Raw genomic sequence first — 22,500 nt, 5'->3', positions numbered from 1 at the left:
CATAAGATCTAATTAATTAATGGTTAATTTTGTTGTCCTTGAAGACACCTTGCAGCAGCTGGCCTTGTAAGAACAATGGCACCTGTGCAACCCTCTACGCAGAGAACAATTATTTGTGTGTCTGCAAAGAAGGATTCACGGGAAAACACTGTGAAAACGGTAACAACCATGAGAACAATATAACAGGTATATGAGATATTTTCGAGATGTTTTAAGTTAGGTATTTTAGTCAAAACGTAGCTAATAAAATGAAATTATCATATGGCCCGTACGGCCCCCCGCGCGCTTTCATTGCCAAACTATTGAGGGCCGTACGCATTAGCGCGAGCAGGGCCGGAAAGAGCCGTACGGCCCTAATTGGAACACGTACTGCTCCGTGCGATGCAATTTTAGGGGATTTCTTCGCTTTTTAACATCCAAGTTATTTACAGCCAGAAAAGCAAATGCAAAGAACAAATTAGATAAATTTTCTGTGCAGATTTTTGTTTTTATTTTGTTCTAACTTCATCGTCTAAGTGCTCATAAATAGTGTAAAGAGCTCATATGATAAAATGCTTATTGATTGAATTTAGGTCGGGCCGGACAAGAAAATATTTGGCCCTCAGTCGTGGCGCACGGACCTCACTGCACTCGATCCGTACTCCATGACCTCGGGCAAATATTTCCCTGTCCGGCCCTCCCACTCAGTCAATAAGTACATAGTATCAGAGCTGCCATTGCAGATATCGACCGGTTGACTTAGTTGGTGGAGCATTGGACTTCGGTGCGGGAGGTCGCGGGTTCGTCCGGCCGGATTAACACATCTGCAAGCTGTTATAAGTTTTCAAGTCTTCTCGGATGTGGACGATGGCCCCGTTTAGTTTAGGCTGTGAGAGGTTACAGAACCTGACGCACTATTTGCTTAGAGTAGGACGCAAACGTTACAGTTTTGAAACGAGGAAAAGGAGAAATTATATATGAATCTCATTCTGAAGTGTAGGGTAAATCTAGGCGGATGTTATCCATGTTGAAGTCGAGGAGAGGGGGACTGGCGACATGTCATCAATTTCATGCATTTCTGTAATAATAATAATAATAATAATAATAATAATAATAATAATAATAATAATAATGATGATGATGATGATGATAAATTGCATTGCATGTCTATCTGGATCCAGCCTCGTTTGTATTTTTGGAGGGCCTTAAAAAGAACAACAATAAAAGCACCACCAACCCGCTGTTTCGACCCTTTGGGCCTCACCAGCATGGCGTAGCTAACATACCAGGCGGGTAATGTGATCCACTTTCCCACACGCTTGCCGTGGGAGAACAGTTTTGCTATTCCCAACCCAGCTTACCACATGTATGGCATGTGAAGCTGCCACTTAAATGGGTGCTAAACGATTTCTTTTGGTATTATGTTAGTATGCGTGATGTCTTGGCCACACCGGGTTGGTGTGAGAGTATGTCACCTTGCTTTTATTGTTGTTTTTAAACAGAACAATACCTAAATAAGCGAGACATGTACAAATAGTAAATATTCCTGAAATTGATAATTTCATCTGATTTATAGGGATATCATGCGCTGGACTATTGAACAGAAACGGTAAAGCAACTGACGGAAAATATACGATATCGGCGGGTTCCTCTGCATTTGAGGTAAGAGACAACTAACAACTTATTTCAACTTTTTGTCACAAAGTAAAAAGCCTGGAATTGATGGAAGTAGATTGAACCATTTGGCTTTTTGATCTCCGTTGGCTTTCTCCGTTGAGACAAACCTGGAACCCAGGATAAGTTTGATAGACAAACCTGGAACCCAGGATAAGTTTGATAGTACAAATGCTGTACTAAGGTGAAATGGGTAATTAGTGGGTTAAAACAGTGTACCTTCCACGGCTGTGTCGAAAAAATTGGATGGGGACGCGGGAACAGGGGACGTGGGGACTCAGGGAATCGGGGATGCGGTGACGCAATTTCAGAAATGGGAGAACATCCTAACTCAAAAAGGAAGTTAAATTGCTTATGTTGTTTTGCAAAAACCATTATCATCTGTATGCTTTTCAAGTACCAGCTAAATACACACCGAAATTCAAAAATTGGATTCTCGAAGTCATTCTCGCCACCCGCCACAGAATTGACTGTAAAACAAAGTGGCGTAAGACTTGTAATAGCCCATTGTTCTGAGACTGTAGCTGAAATTAAATTTCACGTTGCAGCGTTTGTTGTTGTTGTTGTTGTTGTTTTTGCACAAAAACTTGAGCCTTATGACTTCTTCTCCGTAATTGATGTTTGAATACCGTCCCAATGTCGTTGTTGGCGGCATTGTGAGTGCATCTTTCCTGGCGCTTGTTCAATTTGTTACCTTCGATGAAAAATTCGGGTTGTTACCGTTAAAATATTCAAATTTTCGTCATCACAGGACCAGAAGCTAAGTAACTCTTGACTTCAGTGTGTTAAGGCTTGACTAAGCTCATAAATTGGCATATTTTTGTTTTACGAGGAAGTATTTATCCAATTGACGTTAACTTAAAATCTGCATGCTGAGCTTTCTACTCGCTCTCTCATCTGAAATGTACCACGTGATTTTTTGACGGCTACATACATACATACATACATACATACATACATCATACATCATACATCATACATACATCCTTTATTTGATAAATCAGGTTGAATAAATGCCAGCTAATGCTGATGTGGAGCTGCTATCTACTTTACATTAAGTGAAATAACATCTAAAAATATATCCCCCGGTAAATAATTATAAAACAAATAATACATAACTAAATAGATAAGCGTAAGATGAAAAATAGAGATATTAATTACAATTAAGATAACTTAGACAATGCATTAAAAGATAAAGGATGACTAATCAGAGTAACTAGTAATAAACTAAATATCAATAATACATAAATTCATCAATGATATTATTACGGTAGTTGCAATGCTAGCCTTGAAAGAGGAGTAGCTGGGCTTGGACTTTAACTCAAATTAACTGGCTAGGTAAACAGTTCCAAACAATGCTAGCACGATGAGTGAAAGAATAATGTAAGGCTTTGGATTTAGAAAACACAAGTTCCAATCTCTTAAATTGTATGAAGCTTCGTGCTTTGTAAATAAATTGTTGATGTCATTAGGAGCTTAGTTATGAAAAGCCTGGTATGCAATACAGGCAAGTCTTTTCTTATGAATGTAATGTATAGATGACCATTTTGCCATGCTGAGAACTTCATGTATCGGAAACAAGCAAGGATGGAAAGTCATCTTATATCAATGTGTTTTGTCACGCTGAAAACTTCATGTTTTGGGGTAGATATACTGATATTGTTATTAAAAACAATTTAAGTATTTTATCGGAAACAAGGATGGAAAGTCATCTTATATCAATGTGTTTTGTTCCTTGCTCTAGTACTCCTATTGAGGCTTTATCATTCTGCCTTTTAATCATATGCCCATGTAATGAGAAACGGTAAATTAAAATTAAAAGAAAAAACAGGTTTAAGTTACATAGTAAGTGTCCATAGAAGTCACAATGAAAATGAACGATGTCACATTAATAGGTATAATTATACGTTAATGCTTGTTTTAAGTAGTTTAAAGCAAAAAGTTGTCGGAATGCTTTGGGGTAAACGTTCCCCAATGTCAAAAACCAGCGCTATGACGTCATTAGTCAAGAAATGTCACGTGACATAGACAATTACGAGTGAAATGCGTAATTAAAAATGATAAGGTTAGGATGCAGAAAATGGAAGTATATACTCAATATACTTGGGGAATTGTAAAATGATCTGAGTAATTACTAAAACCTCGAACGGGCTTTATTTCGAACTGTTAACTGCCTTCAGTTGGTAGCGAGACAAAGGACTGCAAACGATTTACACAAAATTGTATAAACCTGGGCTGCTCTGAAAAGTGTACAGAATAAAACTGCTCGGGGTGACCAAATTTGGGTTGTAAACGAAACGAAAATACTGGTACAACTGAAACGAAACGAATAAATTATACCAAATTACTTAACTAAAGCCCTGGCCAAACTATCGAACAAAGTTGGATTCCACATGCAACATTGTTGGATGTAAATGTTGAGGTAGTGACAAAACACTATCCAACATTGCTTCACGAAACTGATTCAAGTTCAAGTTGGCGCTAAATTTTATAAATATGACGCTAACACTGAAACGAAAACCGCTCGTAGCGCTTGTGTTACTGGGGCTGTTTGAGGAGGGGAATGACTGATTCCACCGAGGAAAGTCCATAAAATGGTTAAGAAAACGTGTAAAAAAGCGTATGTTCACTGCAAGATACATCTGCGTTTAGGAGGTGATGAGAATGAGCTCAGATCAATTCGCAGAAAATTCTAATGCTATCGAACTAGAAATCTCCAAACAGAGCGATAGTGATTAAGGGGACTAAAAGTGCCCCAAAGACATGGCCTTGCTTTATACTCGCTGATCAAGGTTTCTGGGTGTTAAGTTCATCAACTTCCAAGACATTCCCTTGATCCTAGTCCGCCATCTTTGTTTAGTGCTGGAAGCGTAGGCATGAAAATAATATATCGATTCGTGATTGGCTAGCAGCGCCAACGTGACTCGATTCGGGACACAACTTTGTTGGAAGAGCGGCCAAACACTGCAAAATTGTTGTGTCGAGCAGAACTGTTGGTCGCAATGTTTGATCAAAAGCAAACTTCATCCAACACTTGATCGAACAAAAAATGTTGGACGAACATCTTCCAACTTGGGTGGCCAAACGGTCGAACAATGTTGGATCGAGCAAAGTTGGAGCGTTGAATCCAACTTTGTTCGGTAGTTTGGCCATGGCTTAATACCATGGAAATAAATTCTGCTCGCACGACGAACTAACGAAGGCATTCCTGCACAAAACTGAAGTACACCGAATTCGAAGCTTATCAACGAGGGTTGCATTATCTAAAAACAGGCGTTCAGCCTGTTCTTCACAATTAGGTCAAGGCCAAAAACAGGTTTTTGACAGCCCACTTTACCTACAATGCAAAGATGGCTGTAAATACATCGATTTGTGTGGAGTCTAAGCAAAGAAAATATCAGTAAAAAAAAAAAAACGATATTATTTCCATGGCGTAATTTGTATAGTACTGCTTAATTTTTAACGGAAAAGAAAAGGCCTTATAGTTAGTAGTAGAAAGATGCAAGACGTCTGAGATATGTTTATCTATTTTTTTAGAAGCGTATTCATTGTTACATAACAGGCCCGGGTTGCTAGAAGCATTGTTAGCGCTAACCAGCGTTAAATACCATGGAAACCTATAGGTTTTGATACCTCTTAACCAATGGTTACTGTGAACCAGGCTTCGAGCAACCGGTCCCTGATTGACAAGTTGCTTCTTTCAATGGCAATAACATGAAGTTCTTAAATTTCTCTTTTCTAAGACGTATTGTGACATGACAACTTCTGGGTAAGCTTGGACTCTTATTGCTCGATTTTCCAACAATGATTCCAAAAACTGGATGCATGATAGTGGAGAATGGTGGTACGACAAGAATATTGAGTTTGGAGAAACAGCTGATCCATCTAGCAACACTGACATGATATCGCAAGCATTTTGGCTGGTCAGCGGTCAGGAGTTCAAGATCACGCGCAGTGATGACCCTAAACATACCGCTCTGTTGCGGACCACAGGTGACTGTCTTGGTGGACGGACAGTCAGGGCGAAAATGACCAGTTATGGTGACTTCAGACATGGTACAGTGTGGGCATCCGATCGTTGCTTGGGAAATTGCAGAATTCAATATAGCGGCCAGTATAACACAACGGATGGTTTCCAACAAGCTACATGCAATGGCAATATTCAAAATGCGACTCAAATCGGCTTCTGGTGCGACTGGAACGGCGGTGATGGAGCTGTGCTGATGATTGGTGGAGGGGGGTTGACATGCAAACGAGCGGATCACGGAGTTGGAATAACAGAGGCTAATCAAGCTTCCTTCGTTGAACAGAGTATTTCTGAGCCGAACTACGACTTTGGCAATGAAGCTGGCGGCAGTTCTGGCAAAGCGAAGAGTTACTCATTGAACCTCTGGATACATTAGGTATACAACATGAAGATCATGTTACTGCACTTTTCAATAACATGCAGACTCTTAAATTCAAAGGTCAACCGACAAATGCGTTTTTCGCTACCGTCAATCAAATGTTCGGCGGCTCCTCCCAGCTTCCGACTATGTTGACTGAACTGAGCCCAACGATGTGATTTGATTACTGCGCGCTCGACAGTGGTCGGAAGCTCGGAGCAGCCGTCGAACATTTGATTGACGGTAGCGAAAAGCGCATTTGTCGATTGACCTTTGAATTAAAGAGTCCGCATGTTATTGAAAGGCGCAGTAACGAATTCGTAATCCGGGTACAATGTTCGTTTAGTTATGTCCTTGAGGAATAAGCCTTTGGCAATGAAGCTTCGCTCAGTGCGGCGAGAAGCTACTCATTGAAGCTCTGGATTCATTAGGTATCCAGCATGAAGAAATTCTTAAAGAATTCGTAACCTACAACTTTTGTGGAGAACGCATCTGCGAGAAAGGCCAGCTAATTAAGAGGGACACAATCTTACCTTAATTGTCTAATCTCCTTGTTTACGGATTCAAAAAACCATGGGGTTTCAAATTTCTGTTATGCCCGCAGTTTAGTATTCCTGAGCCCTTCGTAACGGTTCTCAAATTCACTGAAAAGGAGCCCGCAATGACTAAGAGGAGATTAATTAACATGGCTCAAACAGTTTCAACAATTTGGAGGGATTGTCTTCTCGTAAGAATTAACTCTACAACACTATTTCACGTAACGGTAATATTATGATACTTTATGAAGCAGCAGTAATTTCTTAAAAAGATGGGCTCATCGATGTAACGTAATAGGTTACCATGGCAACAAAAAAATCCTTAAAAACGCCCTTTCCGTTTCCTTTAAATGCTCATATCTCAAATCGAACTCCGTGACCCCCATTTTTTATTGTTGGAAAGTGATTAGCAAGCTAAGATAAAACTCTGAGTACAGAGTTTTAAAAAAATCTCTGAAGCGATCAGAGCCACCTTAAAAATTTCAAATTGTGAAAGTGCAAAAATAAAAATAAAAATAGGTCAAGGGCAATTTGACATTTTCTAGTCATAGCTTTTGAGCAGTTTTCAAATGACTGTCGAAAGTAATATGCGATTGCAATTGCTACGCTTAGTGATTGGTTTAAAAATCTCGCACCAGTTTATCAACCAATGAAAAGGAAGACCAAAAGTAATCGCGACTTGCACGCGCGATTTTTCCTGCGCTTTGAGCAAGTTACATGAAATTGCTAAGAATTTTGATTGGTTCATTACGCTGTTTGCACCTGCGGTGATTGGTCGAAGTAATTACTTTGGTATTCGTTTTACGACACTCAATTGAAATCGGCTCTAGAAATTATGTATTTAGAAGAGGATTAAGCAAATCGTTAAAAGGTAATTAAGTTACGATTTAAAGGGAAACTGTCACGAGAAGCGCATGCGCTAGCGTCTTGTGAAAACTTGAAAAGTGTTAGGTTAACTTTTTTCAAGTTGAATAGACAAATTCAAAATGGTGTCCACTGAGGAGGGCCATGGTGGACAAAGGAGAAACTCCGGCGAATATACGTGACTCACGCGTGAATCCATGATGGCGGATAGAATTTTCTGTGGGCTCGAGAGCAAACAAACTCGAGCATGCGCAACTCATGATAGTGCCCCTTTAAGAGTGGTTGTTCAATCCATTGCTGTAAATATCGAAATCAAGGAATCACTCTGTGCAGTAACAACAGGCGAAAACAGTCTGTCATTTCGAAAGTAAAACAATAACCGCTGAATTTAGTGTTCCTGACTCGAGAGTACTTATGACTAGTAACCTTGCTGCAATCCCTTAATACTTTGTATCCTTTGGTAAATAGAAGGAAAAAAGTTTAAATCAAAGTTGGATACACTACTACTACTACGACGACGACGACGACGACGACTACTACTACTGCTACTGCTACTGCTACTACTACTGCTACTACTATCCGTCGTCGTCCACAGCAGCAGCAGCAGTATTAGTAGCAGCCATTTCTTCATAGCATTCACGTCTAACTGTGCAGTGCATGAGGACATCACGCCGCAACAGTGTAATTGCGAGTTCTTCATTAAAAGTGTATTGATTGTGTCTGGTGTCTTGCAAATTATGCTAATGATTCAGTTTTGTTTTTCTCATCTATTCTGTAGTATATGATTATACTCAAAAATATGCTTTTTTTTACAGTTTTTATTAGTCTTCTTGGGATGGGAAGCCAATATGATATTCATAGTTGCCTGTAGTCTACGTTTAAAAACACTCTTCGTAAAAAAGTAGCCAATTGAAAATGAATTTGAACGAATAATACAATACTTAGTTTGATCGAAGAGCCCATGCGCGTTTCATGCCCCGAGATGACTTCCTTTCCGAGATGATTCCCGAACAACACCCCAAAAGATCAGAAACTTTCGAAACACGCACTCCAGAACTGCATTGTTTGCAAACAGGTCATCGCAAAATCGGGTTCTTTCAAACTATGGGTTTTGGTAATAGCCATTTCTTGGTTTGCATTCACGTGATGAGACCGCCATGTTGGTGTACAAAACAACAGAAAATGTCCCCACGAGTTTTGCATAAGAATGGAGTCAAATTCCCAAAAGACAGGCATTGTTCTGTACACCAACATGGCGGCCGTGACGTCAGATGCAAATCATCAAACAGAGCGTTTTCACTCACGTGACCAGCAGCCATATCGGATTACTGAAACAAAAGAAAGTATGGATTAGTTTGGTGCACCGGCACCATGGCCGCCATTTCTTTGTTGTGGAACACCAACATGGCCGCCGTGACGTCATTTGAAAACGCTCTATATATAGCTCATCATCATCCGGTAAATACGTCATGTATGCATCATCCTACAAAAACGCTGTTCATAGTGGCTCACACCAGTTTCAACACTTGGAAGAAACGTTCTCATTAGAAGGATTGACACTACAACACTTTATCACTTAACAGCAATGTTATGGTACCATATCAAACACCAATTATTGCTAAAAAATATTAAACGTTACCGTGGCAACAAGAAAGCTCTTCAAAGACACCCCATATTTTGGCTTTAGTTGCCTATATCTCAAAAACGAACACGGTGACCCCCATTTTTTATTTCTGAAATGTAATCAACATGCCAGGATAAAACTTTCTGCAAAGTTTAAAAGAATTCTGTGGAGCAGATTCAGAGCCATCTTAAATAATTGAAAATTTAAGGTATCTCTGAATCCGCTGCACAGAAATTTTTTTAACTTTGCAGAGAGTTTTATCTTGGTCTGTTGATCGCTTTTGTGCAATGAAAAATGGGGGTCACCAAGTTCCTTTTTGAGATATAAGCAACTAAAGCTAAAACATAGCGTGTTTCTGCAAGGCTTTTCTGTTGCCATGGTAACTTAATACGTCACAAAAAGGACTGCACCTTGTTCAGAAACAATTGATGTTCCACATGGTGCCATAACATTAGTGTTACGTGATAAAGTGTTGTCGTGACAATCCTTCTAATAACAAGGTCTCTTAAAAGTGTTGAAACTGGTATGAGCCACCTTAACACTCCCAGATCATAACTGTGACATTCTTTATTTACAAAAGCTTGGATCATGAAAATATGACCACACCCTTAATCCCACGGACAATTTCATTTGAAGGGTAGACCGATTTAATTCATTGATATAATTAATTGACTAAATACGCTAAAAACCATATTCGGCATTTTGAATAGATATCCAAGCCAACATTCCCGCTGTTGACATTCAAATCTTTATGGGAAAACAAAAAACGCTTGGAGAAAAAATACGAGGGAAAACAAGCAACGTTTCAAATGCGCTTTCGTCTTGATAAACGTTAAAACTAAAAATCAAAGAACAATGATGCGAAAACTAGATAAAAATTTATGTGGTATCGATATCAGCCCACCCTTAATTACGAAATGAAGGTTTACACAACACTTTTTACAGGTAAAAACGCTCGCTAAAAAAGTTTTGTACGAGGAATGTCAAGCAAGGTAAAGCGCACCATTCAAACAACCAGAATAGCATGATACACAGCAAAGCAAAAACGCGCCTCTCTGATGCAACGATTTAGAACAACAATTAGTTTGGCCAATCGCAACAAAAGCAGACAACCGTAGGAGCCAATCAAAACTTGACAGCAAATACGTGCTGCCACCAATGAGAGCGGGGAAACGCGAGCGGGCAAGTTCCAGTTGACTGGATGAATGCGACGTATGACGTCATAACTGACGCCAACCACCAAGGGGAGCAATTTTGAAATCCAAAGTACTTTCTAGATCACTTGAAAACCACTCCAATGGCTGAGGTCACACTTGGATTTTTGGTGTGGTAAAAGGTGTTAACCATGGTAACAATACAAGCTGTCGGTTAAATAGATAAAGTTTAGATAAACGCGCGATTAGATTAGCATATCGATTCAGGAAGTCTTACTACAGAAAGCTCTGCTTTCATCCTGCCAGCGTTGCCAACGCGACATCCTCTGGTACACTGTGAAAAGACGGCCACATTCAAAAAGCAAACTTCCCCTTTACCAAAGTAAAAAAGGTAAGTGTGGCCTCAGCCAATAGGGAGCTTAAGCACGCGCGTTTTTGAGACGCGGACGGCAACCGGAAGAGAGCATTTCGCGTCAGGACAGTGGCGTCTCCCGGATTTTTATACTAATCATTTCTAATGGAGAAAAGATACTTAGCAATGTATACGTGGTTGTGCGAAGAAAGGTTAAAAGGGAAAACAACGCACTTCCGGTTGCCGTCCGCGTCTCAAAAACGCGCGTGCTTAAGCTTGCTAATATCACTGTTTGGGTTCAACAAGTTTACTAGTTTCCAGTCCCCTTTGACAGTCAAGCCAAGTGTTTTAGCCGTTAACGTCACTGAAGGCCAAGTGGGCGGACCACGTGACCCCTAGCAGGTAACCAAAAGACAAAAAATAATGCGTATACCATTTTCACCATCACCCGACTTCCCATAACAATACTTTTTCTTCTTTCACCCTCGTTCATTATCTTACGAACTGCTGTTCGTGTTATTTGACTTGTGAGGAGCTGTTTATTATTAACGGGAAAAGATTCTGGTACTGGGAAGATTCGACAAGGCGAAACAAAATTATCTTGTCCCCTTATGTAAATGCAGAAATGTTTACTCGAGTAAGAGGTCATAACTGGAGAGAAAAGTAACTGAATGCCCTTTCACTCCTCCGATGTATTCTTCATCTACCAGCTAGACAGATCCCAGCGTGTGGTTGGTCCTTCTTTAGCCACTAGGACACATTCCAGTGTATCGGATGTAAACTGAATGTGCAAAAATCATGGCACTAAAAACGATTCACCTTCTAGCATCTTCCGCCTATTAGAATCTTTCTCCGCCTAACCTTAAACACTCTTTCAGTCCACTGCTCAAGTATTCTATACCTTGGTGTACATATAACTAACATTCACATCCTACTATTTCTGTAAGCAGCAGAACTTACGGCCTTAACTTTAAATTATTTTTATTTGTTTACTTACGTTATGCTTGGAATGATTGTGCTTTTCCATGGTGCACTTTTTTCGCAATTGTTTGAAGCAAGCGAGCTTCGTTTTTTAGTGGTGCATTAAAAATTATTTCACTTGAAATTTTGTGTTCTTCAATTTAGAAGATAAGTACGACATTCTTCTTGAAAGGCTGATCAACATTCTTTCGAGTTTTAACACGAAAAATATATTATTGTTAAAGAGTGAAAAAATACCTAGAGATAATTTTTTTCCAATTGTTCATATAAAGCGATTCCACTTTAACCAAACCAAGTGCAAACGAGAAATGCTCGAAAGCTGTCACTGGTGTACAAAAATGCAACTAATTGTAAAGCGTTTAATTTAACCTACCCGATCATGTGCATTCATTTCATGAATCCAATCCATGTCTGATATAGAATTACGATGACAGGTCTCAAAAACCACTGAGCATGCTCACTTATTTCCCGCCATCAATGTTTCAAAATGGCGGACGACAAATGAGATTTCCGCACGTACTTTAACCTCTCACCAGGCCGCTCGTACATTTGTTCAAATTTTAATAATCGGTTGAGTTGCGCATTCGACATTTCTAGTTTACCTCTGTACGAAGTTTAGAGAGATCGGCGGTTGTTATCCAAAAGATATTGTCCCTTATCTGGTTCCTTCTCTTGTAAATGTTCGCTGCTAGTGGAAGATGAACCGGACTCTGTTTTTCTCGTTTGTTAAAGCTGCCCATGGTTTGTTAAGCTTGAGATGTGGACTACGTTTACGTTGTTTTTTCCACAAGAAAATATCAAAAATGACTTTTTTTTCGTTCCAATGGTCTTGAGAAAACACTTCCTAAAGGTGTTGTTGTGGATTTAAACCGAAAGGAGCGACTGCATGAAGTTCATATAATGGCGAGAGTGACGAGACTAAGTCGGATCGTGTGCAAAAGATAACTTCGCAAACTAATTTGTGAGTAATAATTTACAATTTTGTTTTTCCGCTTAACGTTCGTCTAGCGTTATAGCTCCATCATGATTGTAATTTCACGTTAAGAAATGCTTTAATATCGTCCATTTATCTTTGTACGCTGCTCTCTTTTGATGTGAAAATAAACTGGATTCGTCTTAAGTTCGATTTTAAGGTCATTTATATTCCCTTTTCTGGTGAATGTCTAAGTTATTGTACTTTTTAGCAGTCACAACTCAACGATCCTTGCGTTCAAGTAGTTACCAAGTTATGGATTTGCAATTAATTTGAGTTTAAAATCAAAAATATCAAAATCCATGTTAGTTAAAATAATGTTTGGAAGAACAGAAGTGTAGGTACAGATGTATATAGATCTCTATAGATTCAGGTTCGTGACTGTTTTGCAAATCTTTGTTATTTTAGACTGTTGTTTACTGGAAGCATTAATGATGTATTTTCGGTTTTGGGGGGACTGTCATGTGTTGTTGGATCAAGGAATCTGTTTTGAGTCAAGTATGGTTGACAGTGGATAGTTTTTCCTGAAAAGGCTGAAAGGAAGCATTATTATCTTGGTTTTTTTTTGGTTACACCCCACATGTTTGTTCTTTTCTTAGATGGCAAAATTTATTAATATATTATGTGATTTGGAGCTGCAGCTAGAAACAGTGTCCCATGCATAAGGTCTCATTGGGTTTGGTGGCAGTAAAATAATTTTGGTAAAATATATGTTTAGGGTTTTTATCATAACTTCTCATCTTGGTCCTGATGGACTTCAAACATGCTCTACCATTTTGCACAAGGAACTTGTCAATCAACCGTTACCTTTTGGTGTATTTGCAATAAGATCTTTGGATAGCAATTGATTTATTTTTCTTATCTATGTGTAGATATCCTATGTCTGTCACATAGTTAGTTTTAAGCTTTTATTTCCTGTAGTGTATCTTTATTATAGTTAGCACATGACCCCACAAGCATGTATTATTGCTATAATATTGATTGTGTTTGAATAAAGGATATTGTTGTCTTGTCTTGTAGATAAGGCAAAACAGCCTCAGTTGCATTTGCATTATTATTTCTGAGTGTTACTTTTAAAGGGCAAACCATTAAAAAGCGCACATAGTTTGCAGGAATCCAGGAAAATTATTCCAAATATTCATTGATTTGAAGTTCCTGAAGCAGGTAAATCTTGAAGAGTTTACGTAACAATATTTGGAAAATACAACATTTCTATTTGGGAATGTTTAAGTCCCTAAGAGCTGTCAGGTAACTCAGATGGAAATTTGACAGACCTTAGCTGTAATTCAAATTATTAGTACAGTTTTGGTCATTAGTGGAACATAATATTTTATTGGGACATTTTTTAGTGAGTGATTAACCCATTGACTCCTGGGGATTCCCCATTGACAAGTAAAATCGTCTGGTGTTAGACAGAGTAAAATGCTAAGTATGGCCGGTTTAGGGGTGAAAGGGTTAAATTAAAGTGCTATTGTTAGTTTGACTTTCTTTTTCTTCATTTGAACCAAAACAAGTGATTAATCATCACCTCTACCATGCTTTGCTTTGCTTTGCTTTGGCTTTTAGAACAAAGTATCAAAGTTGAAGCTGGTGGCTCGAGGAGTAAACTATAAAGACTATAATCATGGTATTTGAGTATATATTGTAGAACAAATTTGCCTATATCATTAAATCAATGGGAATCCAAACATGAGGATGCAGTTTGCTCAGGAGGGGTTTTCCCTATAAAAATGGCAGGCCACTTATTGGATTTTTTTTTTTAAACAACCCTTAAAGGTAACAGAATCTTGTTCTGTGGACGTAGGCTAAAAAAATCTGACCCCTTAGAGGAACCAGTTCTAAAGTGACAAATGACTGGCAAATAACTTTTACTTATGAATTATTCATAAGTAAAAGTTATTTGCTTGTGTACCAAATTGTCTTACAGTTCCAGTCATTTTTCAGATTGATAGCCTTAAATATACTGCAGCAACTCTGCCAGCTGTTTGGTCTCAGCATCACAGGCAGTACAAATCCACATTTTTTTCTCCAAAAAGGAACAAAAAGAACCCCTGTCATTTTCGTAAGGGAGCCCCCCTTGGGGCAGTTTGTTTACTTTACCACGATTGTTTAATACTATCCAGGGACTAAATCAAGAATGGAAATAGATTACAGTTTGAAAAAATATGCCACTTTCTTTTACTTCTTACACTTACTGCATTCAACTTTAATTTATTCATCCTTGGAAATGGTAGGAATGATTAGTATTCTTTAAAGCAATTGCTAAAAATTCATTGCACCTAATGTTGAAATATTTTTTCCATATGGAAAGGTAACAGCAGTTATTTCTATGAAAGCCTTCTCCAGAAAACTCCAACATGGGATTACGCCCCTTTCAAATGTAGCTTTGTATGCTTTTGCTCGATGACTTTGAACAATTATTACATAAATATGAAGTTATGGAGTTTTTTAAAAGTTAAATCTAATGGAAGGGGATTTAAATTATTGAAACCACTGTGTTGCAACCAGAGTCCACAAAGAGAGGTTAAATAATCTATTGCACTGGAAGTATTTAGTAGGCCAGCATGAAATTTGTTTTGGATAATAGCACTGAATCACCTTCAACAAGTTTTCTAAACTTTGAAGATACCTAATTTTATATCCTCCTGCTGTTTTATTGCTGGAAGATAAAGCCAATTCTTGATTAATTATTTTTGTTGTCACATTAACCCACTACAATGTGTTGAAAGTGTATTATTAGCTGTAGTAATATTTTGTTACAGTAAAATCCCCCCTGCTAGTGAGCTGGATTTCTGAATCAAATTTTCAACTTGGAATACCGGTATTGTTGTTTTGGCTATTCAGAGTTAACCTAATCTATGTTTATTTCTGTAATTTGGAGGGAAGCAAATGATTGCCATTTGCTTGAAATGACTACAGCAAAATATAATTGCAACTAAAAGGTTTCCTTCTAGTGTACGCAATATGAGGTGCTTATATGGCATGTTATGTATGACATGGTGCTAAATTCACTTTAAAATTTATCTTTGAACGACTGAAATACATTTCTAACTTTTCAGGGACGTCATGCATTTCTTTTTTTTCCTCCATCTTAATAAATTTGCCTCCATGGACCACTTGAATGGCCATTTTAACAACTTAATTTTGAAGAAAAATGCAAAAATCTTAACATTTTCTGTTAGATGCGGGCCCCCGCGGAAACAGTGTGCAAATATTTAGTCGAAAGAGAAACCATTTGGAAATTTAGTGATATATTTTTTGCTCCACTTTTTAAAAGGTAAACGCATGAATTGAAATCAAGATGTTACTCCATTAGCCGGTAAGCTCCACAAACAAATTTCCACTCAAACACTGTCACAGCAACCTGGACTCGCGTTGACCGTGAAATTGTTAAAGAAATTTGCCTCGTAGCACTGTTGGCTAAAAGGTACTGTGGCCCACAACTAAAAAGAGAATCTCGCTGGCATAAAAACGCACTATGCAGTCAAAACATTCGTCCGTTTTACTGGCCTGAAAAAGGTCTTTTTTTTTATCGACGGAGATCGGATAAACACCCGATGGCAGCCATGTTTTTCGCCAGTGAACAATAAGTCAGTGGTTACCGTCTTGCGCACGCGTCCTTGAAAGGCAACCTTAGCCGACAGCTGACCATACAGAACTCTAGCGGATATTGTGTTCACCACTTCAATGACGTCATTGATATCTTCAACAGACCCTACTCAAAATGGTAGCCGGTCATATAATTTCTCTATCTTCATGTTTATAAGACCTACTGGCTTCATATTTCAACTTCATTGTATTTGTGGGACGGCGTTTTTACAGACCGAGTTATTTTTAGATTGATTTTCCTGTGAAACCAGACCTTTCCAGCCAATCACAAGTCATGCTCGAGAAATTCTTACCTTTGGGATTTAGAATGGTCATTCGTGCAAGACAAATATTATTTACTGAAGAACTCGTCTAAAAATACCTTGATCTGTTAAAGTGCCCTTACATAGACCCAATATTGCGTTGTAGTTTTCTGGTTATCGGCTCCTGACAGAAATCAAATCATAGGTAGCGTTTTGAAGAGCGAGGAAAACCAAAGTACCCTGAAAAAAAAAAAAAGAAACCACTCGGGGCAGAGAAGAGAATCAGCAAACTCAACCTAATTTTGACCTCACGTCTGGGAATCGAACCCGGACGACATTGGTTGGAGGTGCGTACTCTCACCACAGCAACATCCCTGCCTTTGGGACGCGAATCTTAAGGTTTCTTCACTCCTGTGTAGTGTCTTCATCAGGTGTGGAAATGTTGGATCTTTGAATTGTAACTCTTTAATTGAGCCATGAGCGCCATTTGAGTACACTTTGTGAAATTAGTTGTCGGTATAATTCCGAGACACGAGTGATCTTGAAGTTGGTAAGAAGAGGCGCTTATTGAAATTTACGTGCATCTAATTAAAGGCATTTCTGGAAACATCTCCGTATACGTCTGTAACAAATGTTCGAAGTGGTTATAAAACATAATTTGTTTCGGAGAACATTGAGTTGTCAGGATTTTTGCTCTTTTTAAGTGTTTTTCGACGTGGAAATAAAAGGCACGTGTAAGACGGTGCTATAGTTTGGCACGCTAGACGCATATTAGCGTTTTCGTCTCGTTTTCCACTATCCACACTCCGCAAACACTAGAAATTTCGCAAAGTGAAGGGAGCATCGAAAACAAGTTTTATATTTCTTTGCTTATGAGGCTTTTATGGGCCTTTCCACTGATAATGACGCCATCCTGGCCCGGGGGGCAAACACGGCTAAATTTACAGTAAATACATGGCATTTTGGCCGACTTTCCCAAGTAGGATACAGGAGCTGGGCCGATACCTCTGTTCAATCGACTGGTCGCTTGTCCAGTGCGCGGAGGAACCTTATCAAGCAAGGATGGCACAGTCGGTTAGTGCGTGGCCTTGGTGCAAGAGGTTCTGAGTTCGATTCTCGGATCTCGCATCCTTGTTTCGACTTCTTTCCTTTCCGTGTAGCTAAGTAGCTTTAAATACCCGTAAAACGGAGCACTGATGGAGAGGGGGGGAGTAAAATGTAAATGAAGCCTGAAAGGAAATGTTCGATTGTCACCACACCTAACCCTCCTTAGCGCTTTTACCACGTCCCTTGTCACTCTCAGTTGGCTTCAGGGACCAGTGACATTTGCAACCAACCTTCACATTTTACACGGACACAGCAACCCACGTAAACGCCACCAAGGGTCTTGTTACATTTTAATATTGTGGCCAGTTTATGATACTTCGGATGGTTTCGGGCAAGCTGGAAGTGATGGTGAAATTCAAAACGAGACTGAAATGAACTTCTAGTGCGACTGGAAGGACTAAAAGTGCGACTGGACTGGAGCAGTACTGATGATTGGTGGAAGGGGGACGAAATGTGCACCAGTGGATCACGGAATTGGAATAAAGAGGGCTGATCTTGGCTCAAAACGACTTTGGCAACAAAGCTGACAGCAATGATGTACTAAAAACGAGGTACTCATTAAACATGTGGATACATGCATGCGGAATGAAGATCAACTTGGAGTATCCGTTAATTATTATTATTTTTTATAGAAATTATTTTCTTTGCTGAACCTACGCATAACCGAAACACAGTATCTTTGAAAAAATTGCGAATGAAGGGGGCTATCTCATGCAAAATGATGCAATTTCACGACACTCAAAATGCCAAAAAATGTAGAATGGAACATTTCAGAAACCGTTCAAGACAGTAGAACATCATGAAATAAAATCTACGAAACCAAATAGATGCATGGATGACAAAAATTGAAAGGGATCGTGTTTCAGTGAAATTTAGAATCATATTAAGAATTTTTTCGATAAAGCAATTCTTTATTTCACTGTTAAGTTCCAAACTCTCGTGATTAACTTGTGACTAACAAAACATTTCCTCCAAACATTTCAAGATACTTTAAAGAGCTTTTAGTTGTCGTCTCAGTGACAAGTGCCGTTTGTAACTATTAGTGTTTTTTTTAACGGAGGTAAGTAACAGTATTGCGTATTAAATGTCTTATTGTCAAGCTACTTATGAATTGCTTTGGTTAAAGGAAAGAGTTGCAAATGTTTTAAGTCAAAATATTCAGCAAGTTATCAGTGTCAGTAAGTTGCAAGTATTTATGCATTATGAAGAAGTTATTATTAAATTGTTTATTTTTTATCCTCACTAATTCGTGGTATGAGGCATGAGAAGTTTTGTTTTGTTTTTAATTTTTGCTAATTATATTTTTCTGCCCCCGCGTCGTTGCGGGTTCCAGAGAAAACACGCTTCACATTACACTAATGGCATAAGTCATGATAAGTATAGGATAACCACAGGGACAAAATTTACACTTAATCATGAAGTCTCGAGTTCCAAGTAACAACTTTAACTTCTTCGTCTGTTCTTTGGATTTCTCCGAATTCTTTGTTGTACCGTAGGGCATTTAAACCAGATCAAATGTGGAACAGAACATGATCGCTAAATCACAAGACAGGTTTTTCTGTTTTTCCTGGTATTTAAGCTATCTCCATGGAACTTAAACGCAAGAGTCATGTAAAATCTATTCCCCGATTTTGTAGCTTAAATAAGAACCGGGTTTCCTTTTAGCGTTTTTAATTTAAGTTGTACAAAAACAGAACTTGTCAAACACACTTGGCGCCACAACTGTCAACCATGCAGGGCATCAAATTTCCCAACCTTGTTCCCAGGGTCTCTCTTCTTAGCCTCCATTGCATTCTCGTCCCCATCGCCCTTTTCGTTTCTCTTAGTCGGCGGGGGCTTGGCACGAGAAAACGAAGGGCTCTGGAGACAGGATTTTCGAGTCCTAGATTCTGGGACTTCCTGTCTTCATGTATGCAGTCGTGATGTTTCTATACACTGTCTGTGACTGTCATGGCGGTTGATCGTTTTCTCGTGCCAAGGCCCCGCCGACTAAGAGAAACGAAAAGGGAGATGGGGACGAGAATGCCTCCATTGTCGTTGACAATGGAGGCCGAGAAGAAAGACCTGGGAACGAGACTGCAAATTTCCAGGTGTAACTTGCCAGCTGCAATCACCAAAAAGCACGAACACGTCTTATTTATTTCACTTCAAGTTTGTATGCTGATAAACAAGCTGCTTTAGGAAACCCTCCGCCAAAGATGAAACTTCTCAGAATAATTTCATTTCTCAAAGTCTTCCATCTTGCATCAGTCCTTGTCCTCTTGCATTCACCTGCTCGCTCTGATCAAGGTAAAGGCACTTTTCGTTTTTATACGGCAGTAAATTTATCAGTTAAGATTGAAAGGTATCGTGTTTCTGTGAAATTTAGAATCATCTTAAAGATTTTTTCGATAAAGCAATTCCGAGTTTATTTCATTGTCAAGTTCCAAAATCTCGTGATTAACTTGTGACTAACAAAACATTTCCTCCAGACATTTCAAGACACTTTAAAGAGCTTTTAGTTGTCGTCTCAGTGACAAGTGCCGTTTTTAGCGTTTTTAATTTAAGTTGTACAAAAACAGAACTTGTCAAACACACTTGGCGACCAACTGTCAACCTTATAGGGCATCAAATTTCCCAACCTTGTTCCCAGGGTCTCTCTTTTCTGCCTCCATTGCATTCTCGTCCCCATCGCCCTTTTCGTTTCTCTTAGTCGGCGGGGCCTTGGCACGAGAAAACGAAGGGCTCTGGAGACAGGATTTTCGAGTCCTAGATTCTGGGACTTTCTGTCTTCATGTATGCAGTCGTGATGTTTCTATACACTGTCTGTGACTGTCATGGCGGTTGTTCGTTTTCTCGTGCGAAGGCCCCGCCGACTAAGAGAAACGAAAAGGGAGATGGGGACGAGAATGCCTCCATTGTCGTTGACAATGGAGGCCGAGAAGAAAGTCCCTGGGAACGAGACTGCAAATTTCCAGGTGTAACTTGCCAGCTGCAATCACCAAAAAGCACGAACACGTCTTATTTATTTCACTTCAAGTTTGTATGCTGATAAACAAGCTGCTTTAGGAAACCCTCCGCCAAAGATGAAACTTCTCAGAATAATTTCATTTCTCAAAGTCTTCCATCTTGCATCAGTCCTTGTCCTCTTGCATTCACCTGCTCGCTCTGATCAAGGTAAAGGCACTTTTTCGTTTTATACGGCAGTAAATTTATCAGTTAAGATTGAAAGGGATCGTGTTTCTGTGAAATTTAGAATCATCTTAAGGATTTTTTCGATAAAGCAATTCCGAGTTTATCTCATTGTCAAGTTCCAAAATCTCGTGATTAACTTGTGACTAACAAAACATTTCCTGCAGATATTTCAAGACACTTTAAAGAGCTTTTAGTTGTCGTCTCAGTGACAAGTGCCGTTTGTAACTATTAGTGTTTTTTGACGGAAGAGTGTTGCCTGCATCTCTTAAGTTACAGTATTGCGTATTAAATGTCTTATTGTCAAGCTACTCATGAATTGCTTTGGTTAAAGGAAGGAGTTGGAAATATTTTAAGTTAAAATATTCAGCAAGTTATCAGTGTCAGTAAGTTGCAAGTATTTATGCATTATGAAGAAGTTATTATTAAGTCTTCCATCTTGCATCAGTCCTTGTCCTCTTGCATTCACCTGCTCGCTCTGATCAAGGCAAAGGCACTTTTCGTTTTTATACCGCAGTAAATTTATTAAGGACTCTTGTTAGCTGTATTTTTATTTGTGATCAACAAAATTTTTGTGTTTCAACATCAAAGTTAACAGAGTTATCAGTCGCGGTGGACCTACACGTGAATTGGATTTCGTCAACCTCGAGGAAGAAAAATACTCCTACTTGAACATCACGGCTCTTGTGAAGCACCTTGTCGACGAAACCTACAGCTGTGCTTTCGCGTGTTTGGAGAGCCTGCTCTGCTTCTCTTTTAACTTGGCTGCCTCTCGTAACATCTCTAATGGCAAATTTTGGTGTGACCTTCTGCCTTCCGACAAATATAACAACTCCGATAACCTCGTCCGCAGCAATGCGTTTCATCACTTCAGCATCCTGGTAAGTTGGGTTGTTGGAATTCTTACGGGTAAGATTTCCGCACAGGTCCCTACTTCATTATGCATACGCTCCTTTGTTTCAAGAAAACATAGCGATAAGAAAAGTGTATATGGACTTAAAAAAAAACCGGTCGAACTTCTGACTGAAATTTCGGCACTTTTCCTGCAATTTTACCCATTTTTCAAGTTTAGAATAAGCGAAAGAAGTGGTTTTTCAAGCAAACGTTGTAATAGGGTTCAGATTCTAACAAACAGACCGAATAAAAATACTGTCATAAAAAAATTAACAGCTACCTGCTCTTTTTATCGTGTAATTTTTCTTTCTGTCTGCTTGCGAATTCGCCGAGACACTGCAAAGTGTATGTTTTCTTCCCTTCCTGTGTTCAGGATCAAGAACGGTGCATTTAGTGGGCTTTTGCGATTTATCGCTCTTTGTAGAGATCAGAAATATGCTCAATGATGCTTCCAATTGAATCACTTCGGTAGAGATCCATGGATGTTCCCGTACGAGGCATACTTCGTTTCACTAGGGCTAATATTTTTTCAAGGAAAGTTTACTGTCAGAAAATTATGTGTCCTGGCAGATTGAAGGTTATCCATTGCAGATTTTTCTTGAGCATCGCGAAACAGATCCAGAGATAGAGGGAGGGAGAGAGAACGAGAGAGAGAGAGAGAAATGAGATCCATTTTTATTCATTCCGTAAGTACAAATTAGCCATGTATATATTCGAATCTCTTGGGTATACGTATTGTTCTACAAAACAATAGCGCCAATGAATAATTACTTTATTCTGCATGCATAATGAAGTAAGGATCTGTGCGGAAATCATTCCTTCTTACGTTTTATTGATCTAAAGAAAACTGTAGCCTCATTCGTTAATGCGCTTGTTTTGCCATTAACTTGTTATTAGCTAACAACAACATCTTTATTACATGAAAGAATGAATCTTTTTTGTTCGTGACCCGAGG

At 39.0% G+C, this 22,500-nt stretch overlaps 2 protein-coding genes across 3 annotated transcripts in view; both read left to right on the top strand.

Annotated features, from left to right (window-relative positions):
- The window catches only part of LOC138004322 (protein jagged-1-like), a 17,345-nt gene extending 9,188 nt beyond the window's left edge, over positions 1–8,157 (top strand). The window contains exons 3-5 of one of the 2 annotated variants that reach the window (XM_068850799.1): positions 45–186; positions 1,556–1,641; positions 5,397–8,157. In XM_068850799.1, the coding sequence (XP_068706900.1) occupies positions 45–186; positions 1,556–1,641; positions 5,397–5,426 (258 nt within the window). In that variant the 3' untranslated portion in view covers positions 5,427–8,157. The remainder of the gene's footprint in view (positions 1–44; positions 187–1,555; positions 1,642–5,396) is intronic. The other variant, XM_068850800.1, reaches the window with a different exon arrangement.
- A 12,276-nt stretch (positions 8,158–20,433) lies between these two features.
- The window catches only part of LOC138003203 (uncharacterized), an 18,388-nt gene continuing 16,321 nt past the window's right edge, over positions 20,434–22,500 (top strand). The window contains exons 1-2 of the mRNA XM_068849157.1: positions 20,434–20,636; positions 21,243–21,532. Coding sequence (XP_068705258.1) covers positions 20,546–20,636; positions 21,243–21,532 — 381 coding nt within the window. The 5' untranslated portion in view covers positions 20,434–20,545. The remainder of the gene's footprint in view (positions 20,637–21,242; positions 21,533–22,500) is intronic.

The sequence above is a fragment of the Montipora foliosa genome, chromosome 5 (genome assembly GCF_036669935.1).
Source record: "Montipora foliosa isolate CH-2021 chromosome 5, ASM3666993v2, whole genome shotgun sequence".
Taxonomy (NCBI): Eukaryota; Metazoa; Cnidaria; class Anthozoa; order Scleractinia; family Acroporidae; genus Montipora; species Montipora foliosa.
This window is presented reverse-complemented; position numbering and strand designations above follow the sequence as displayed.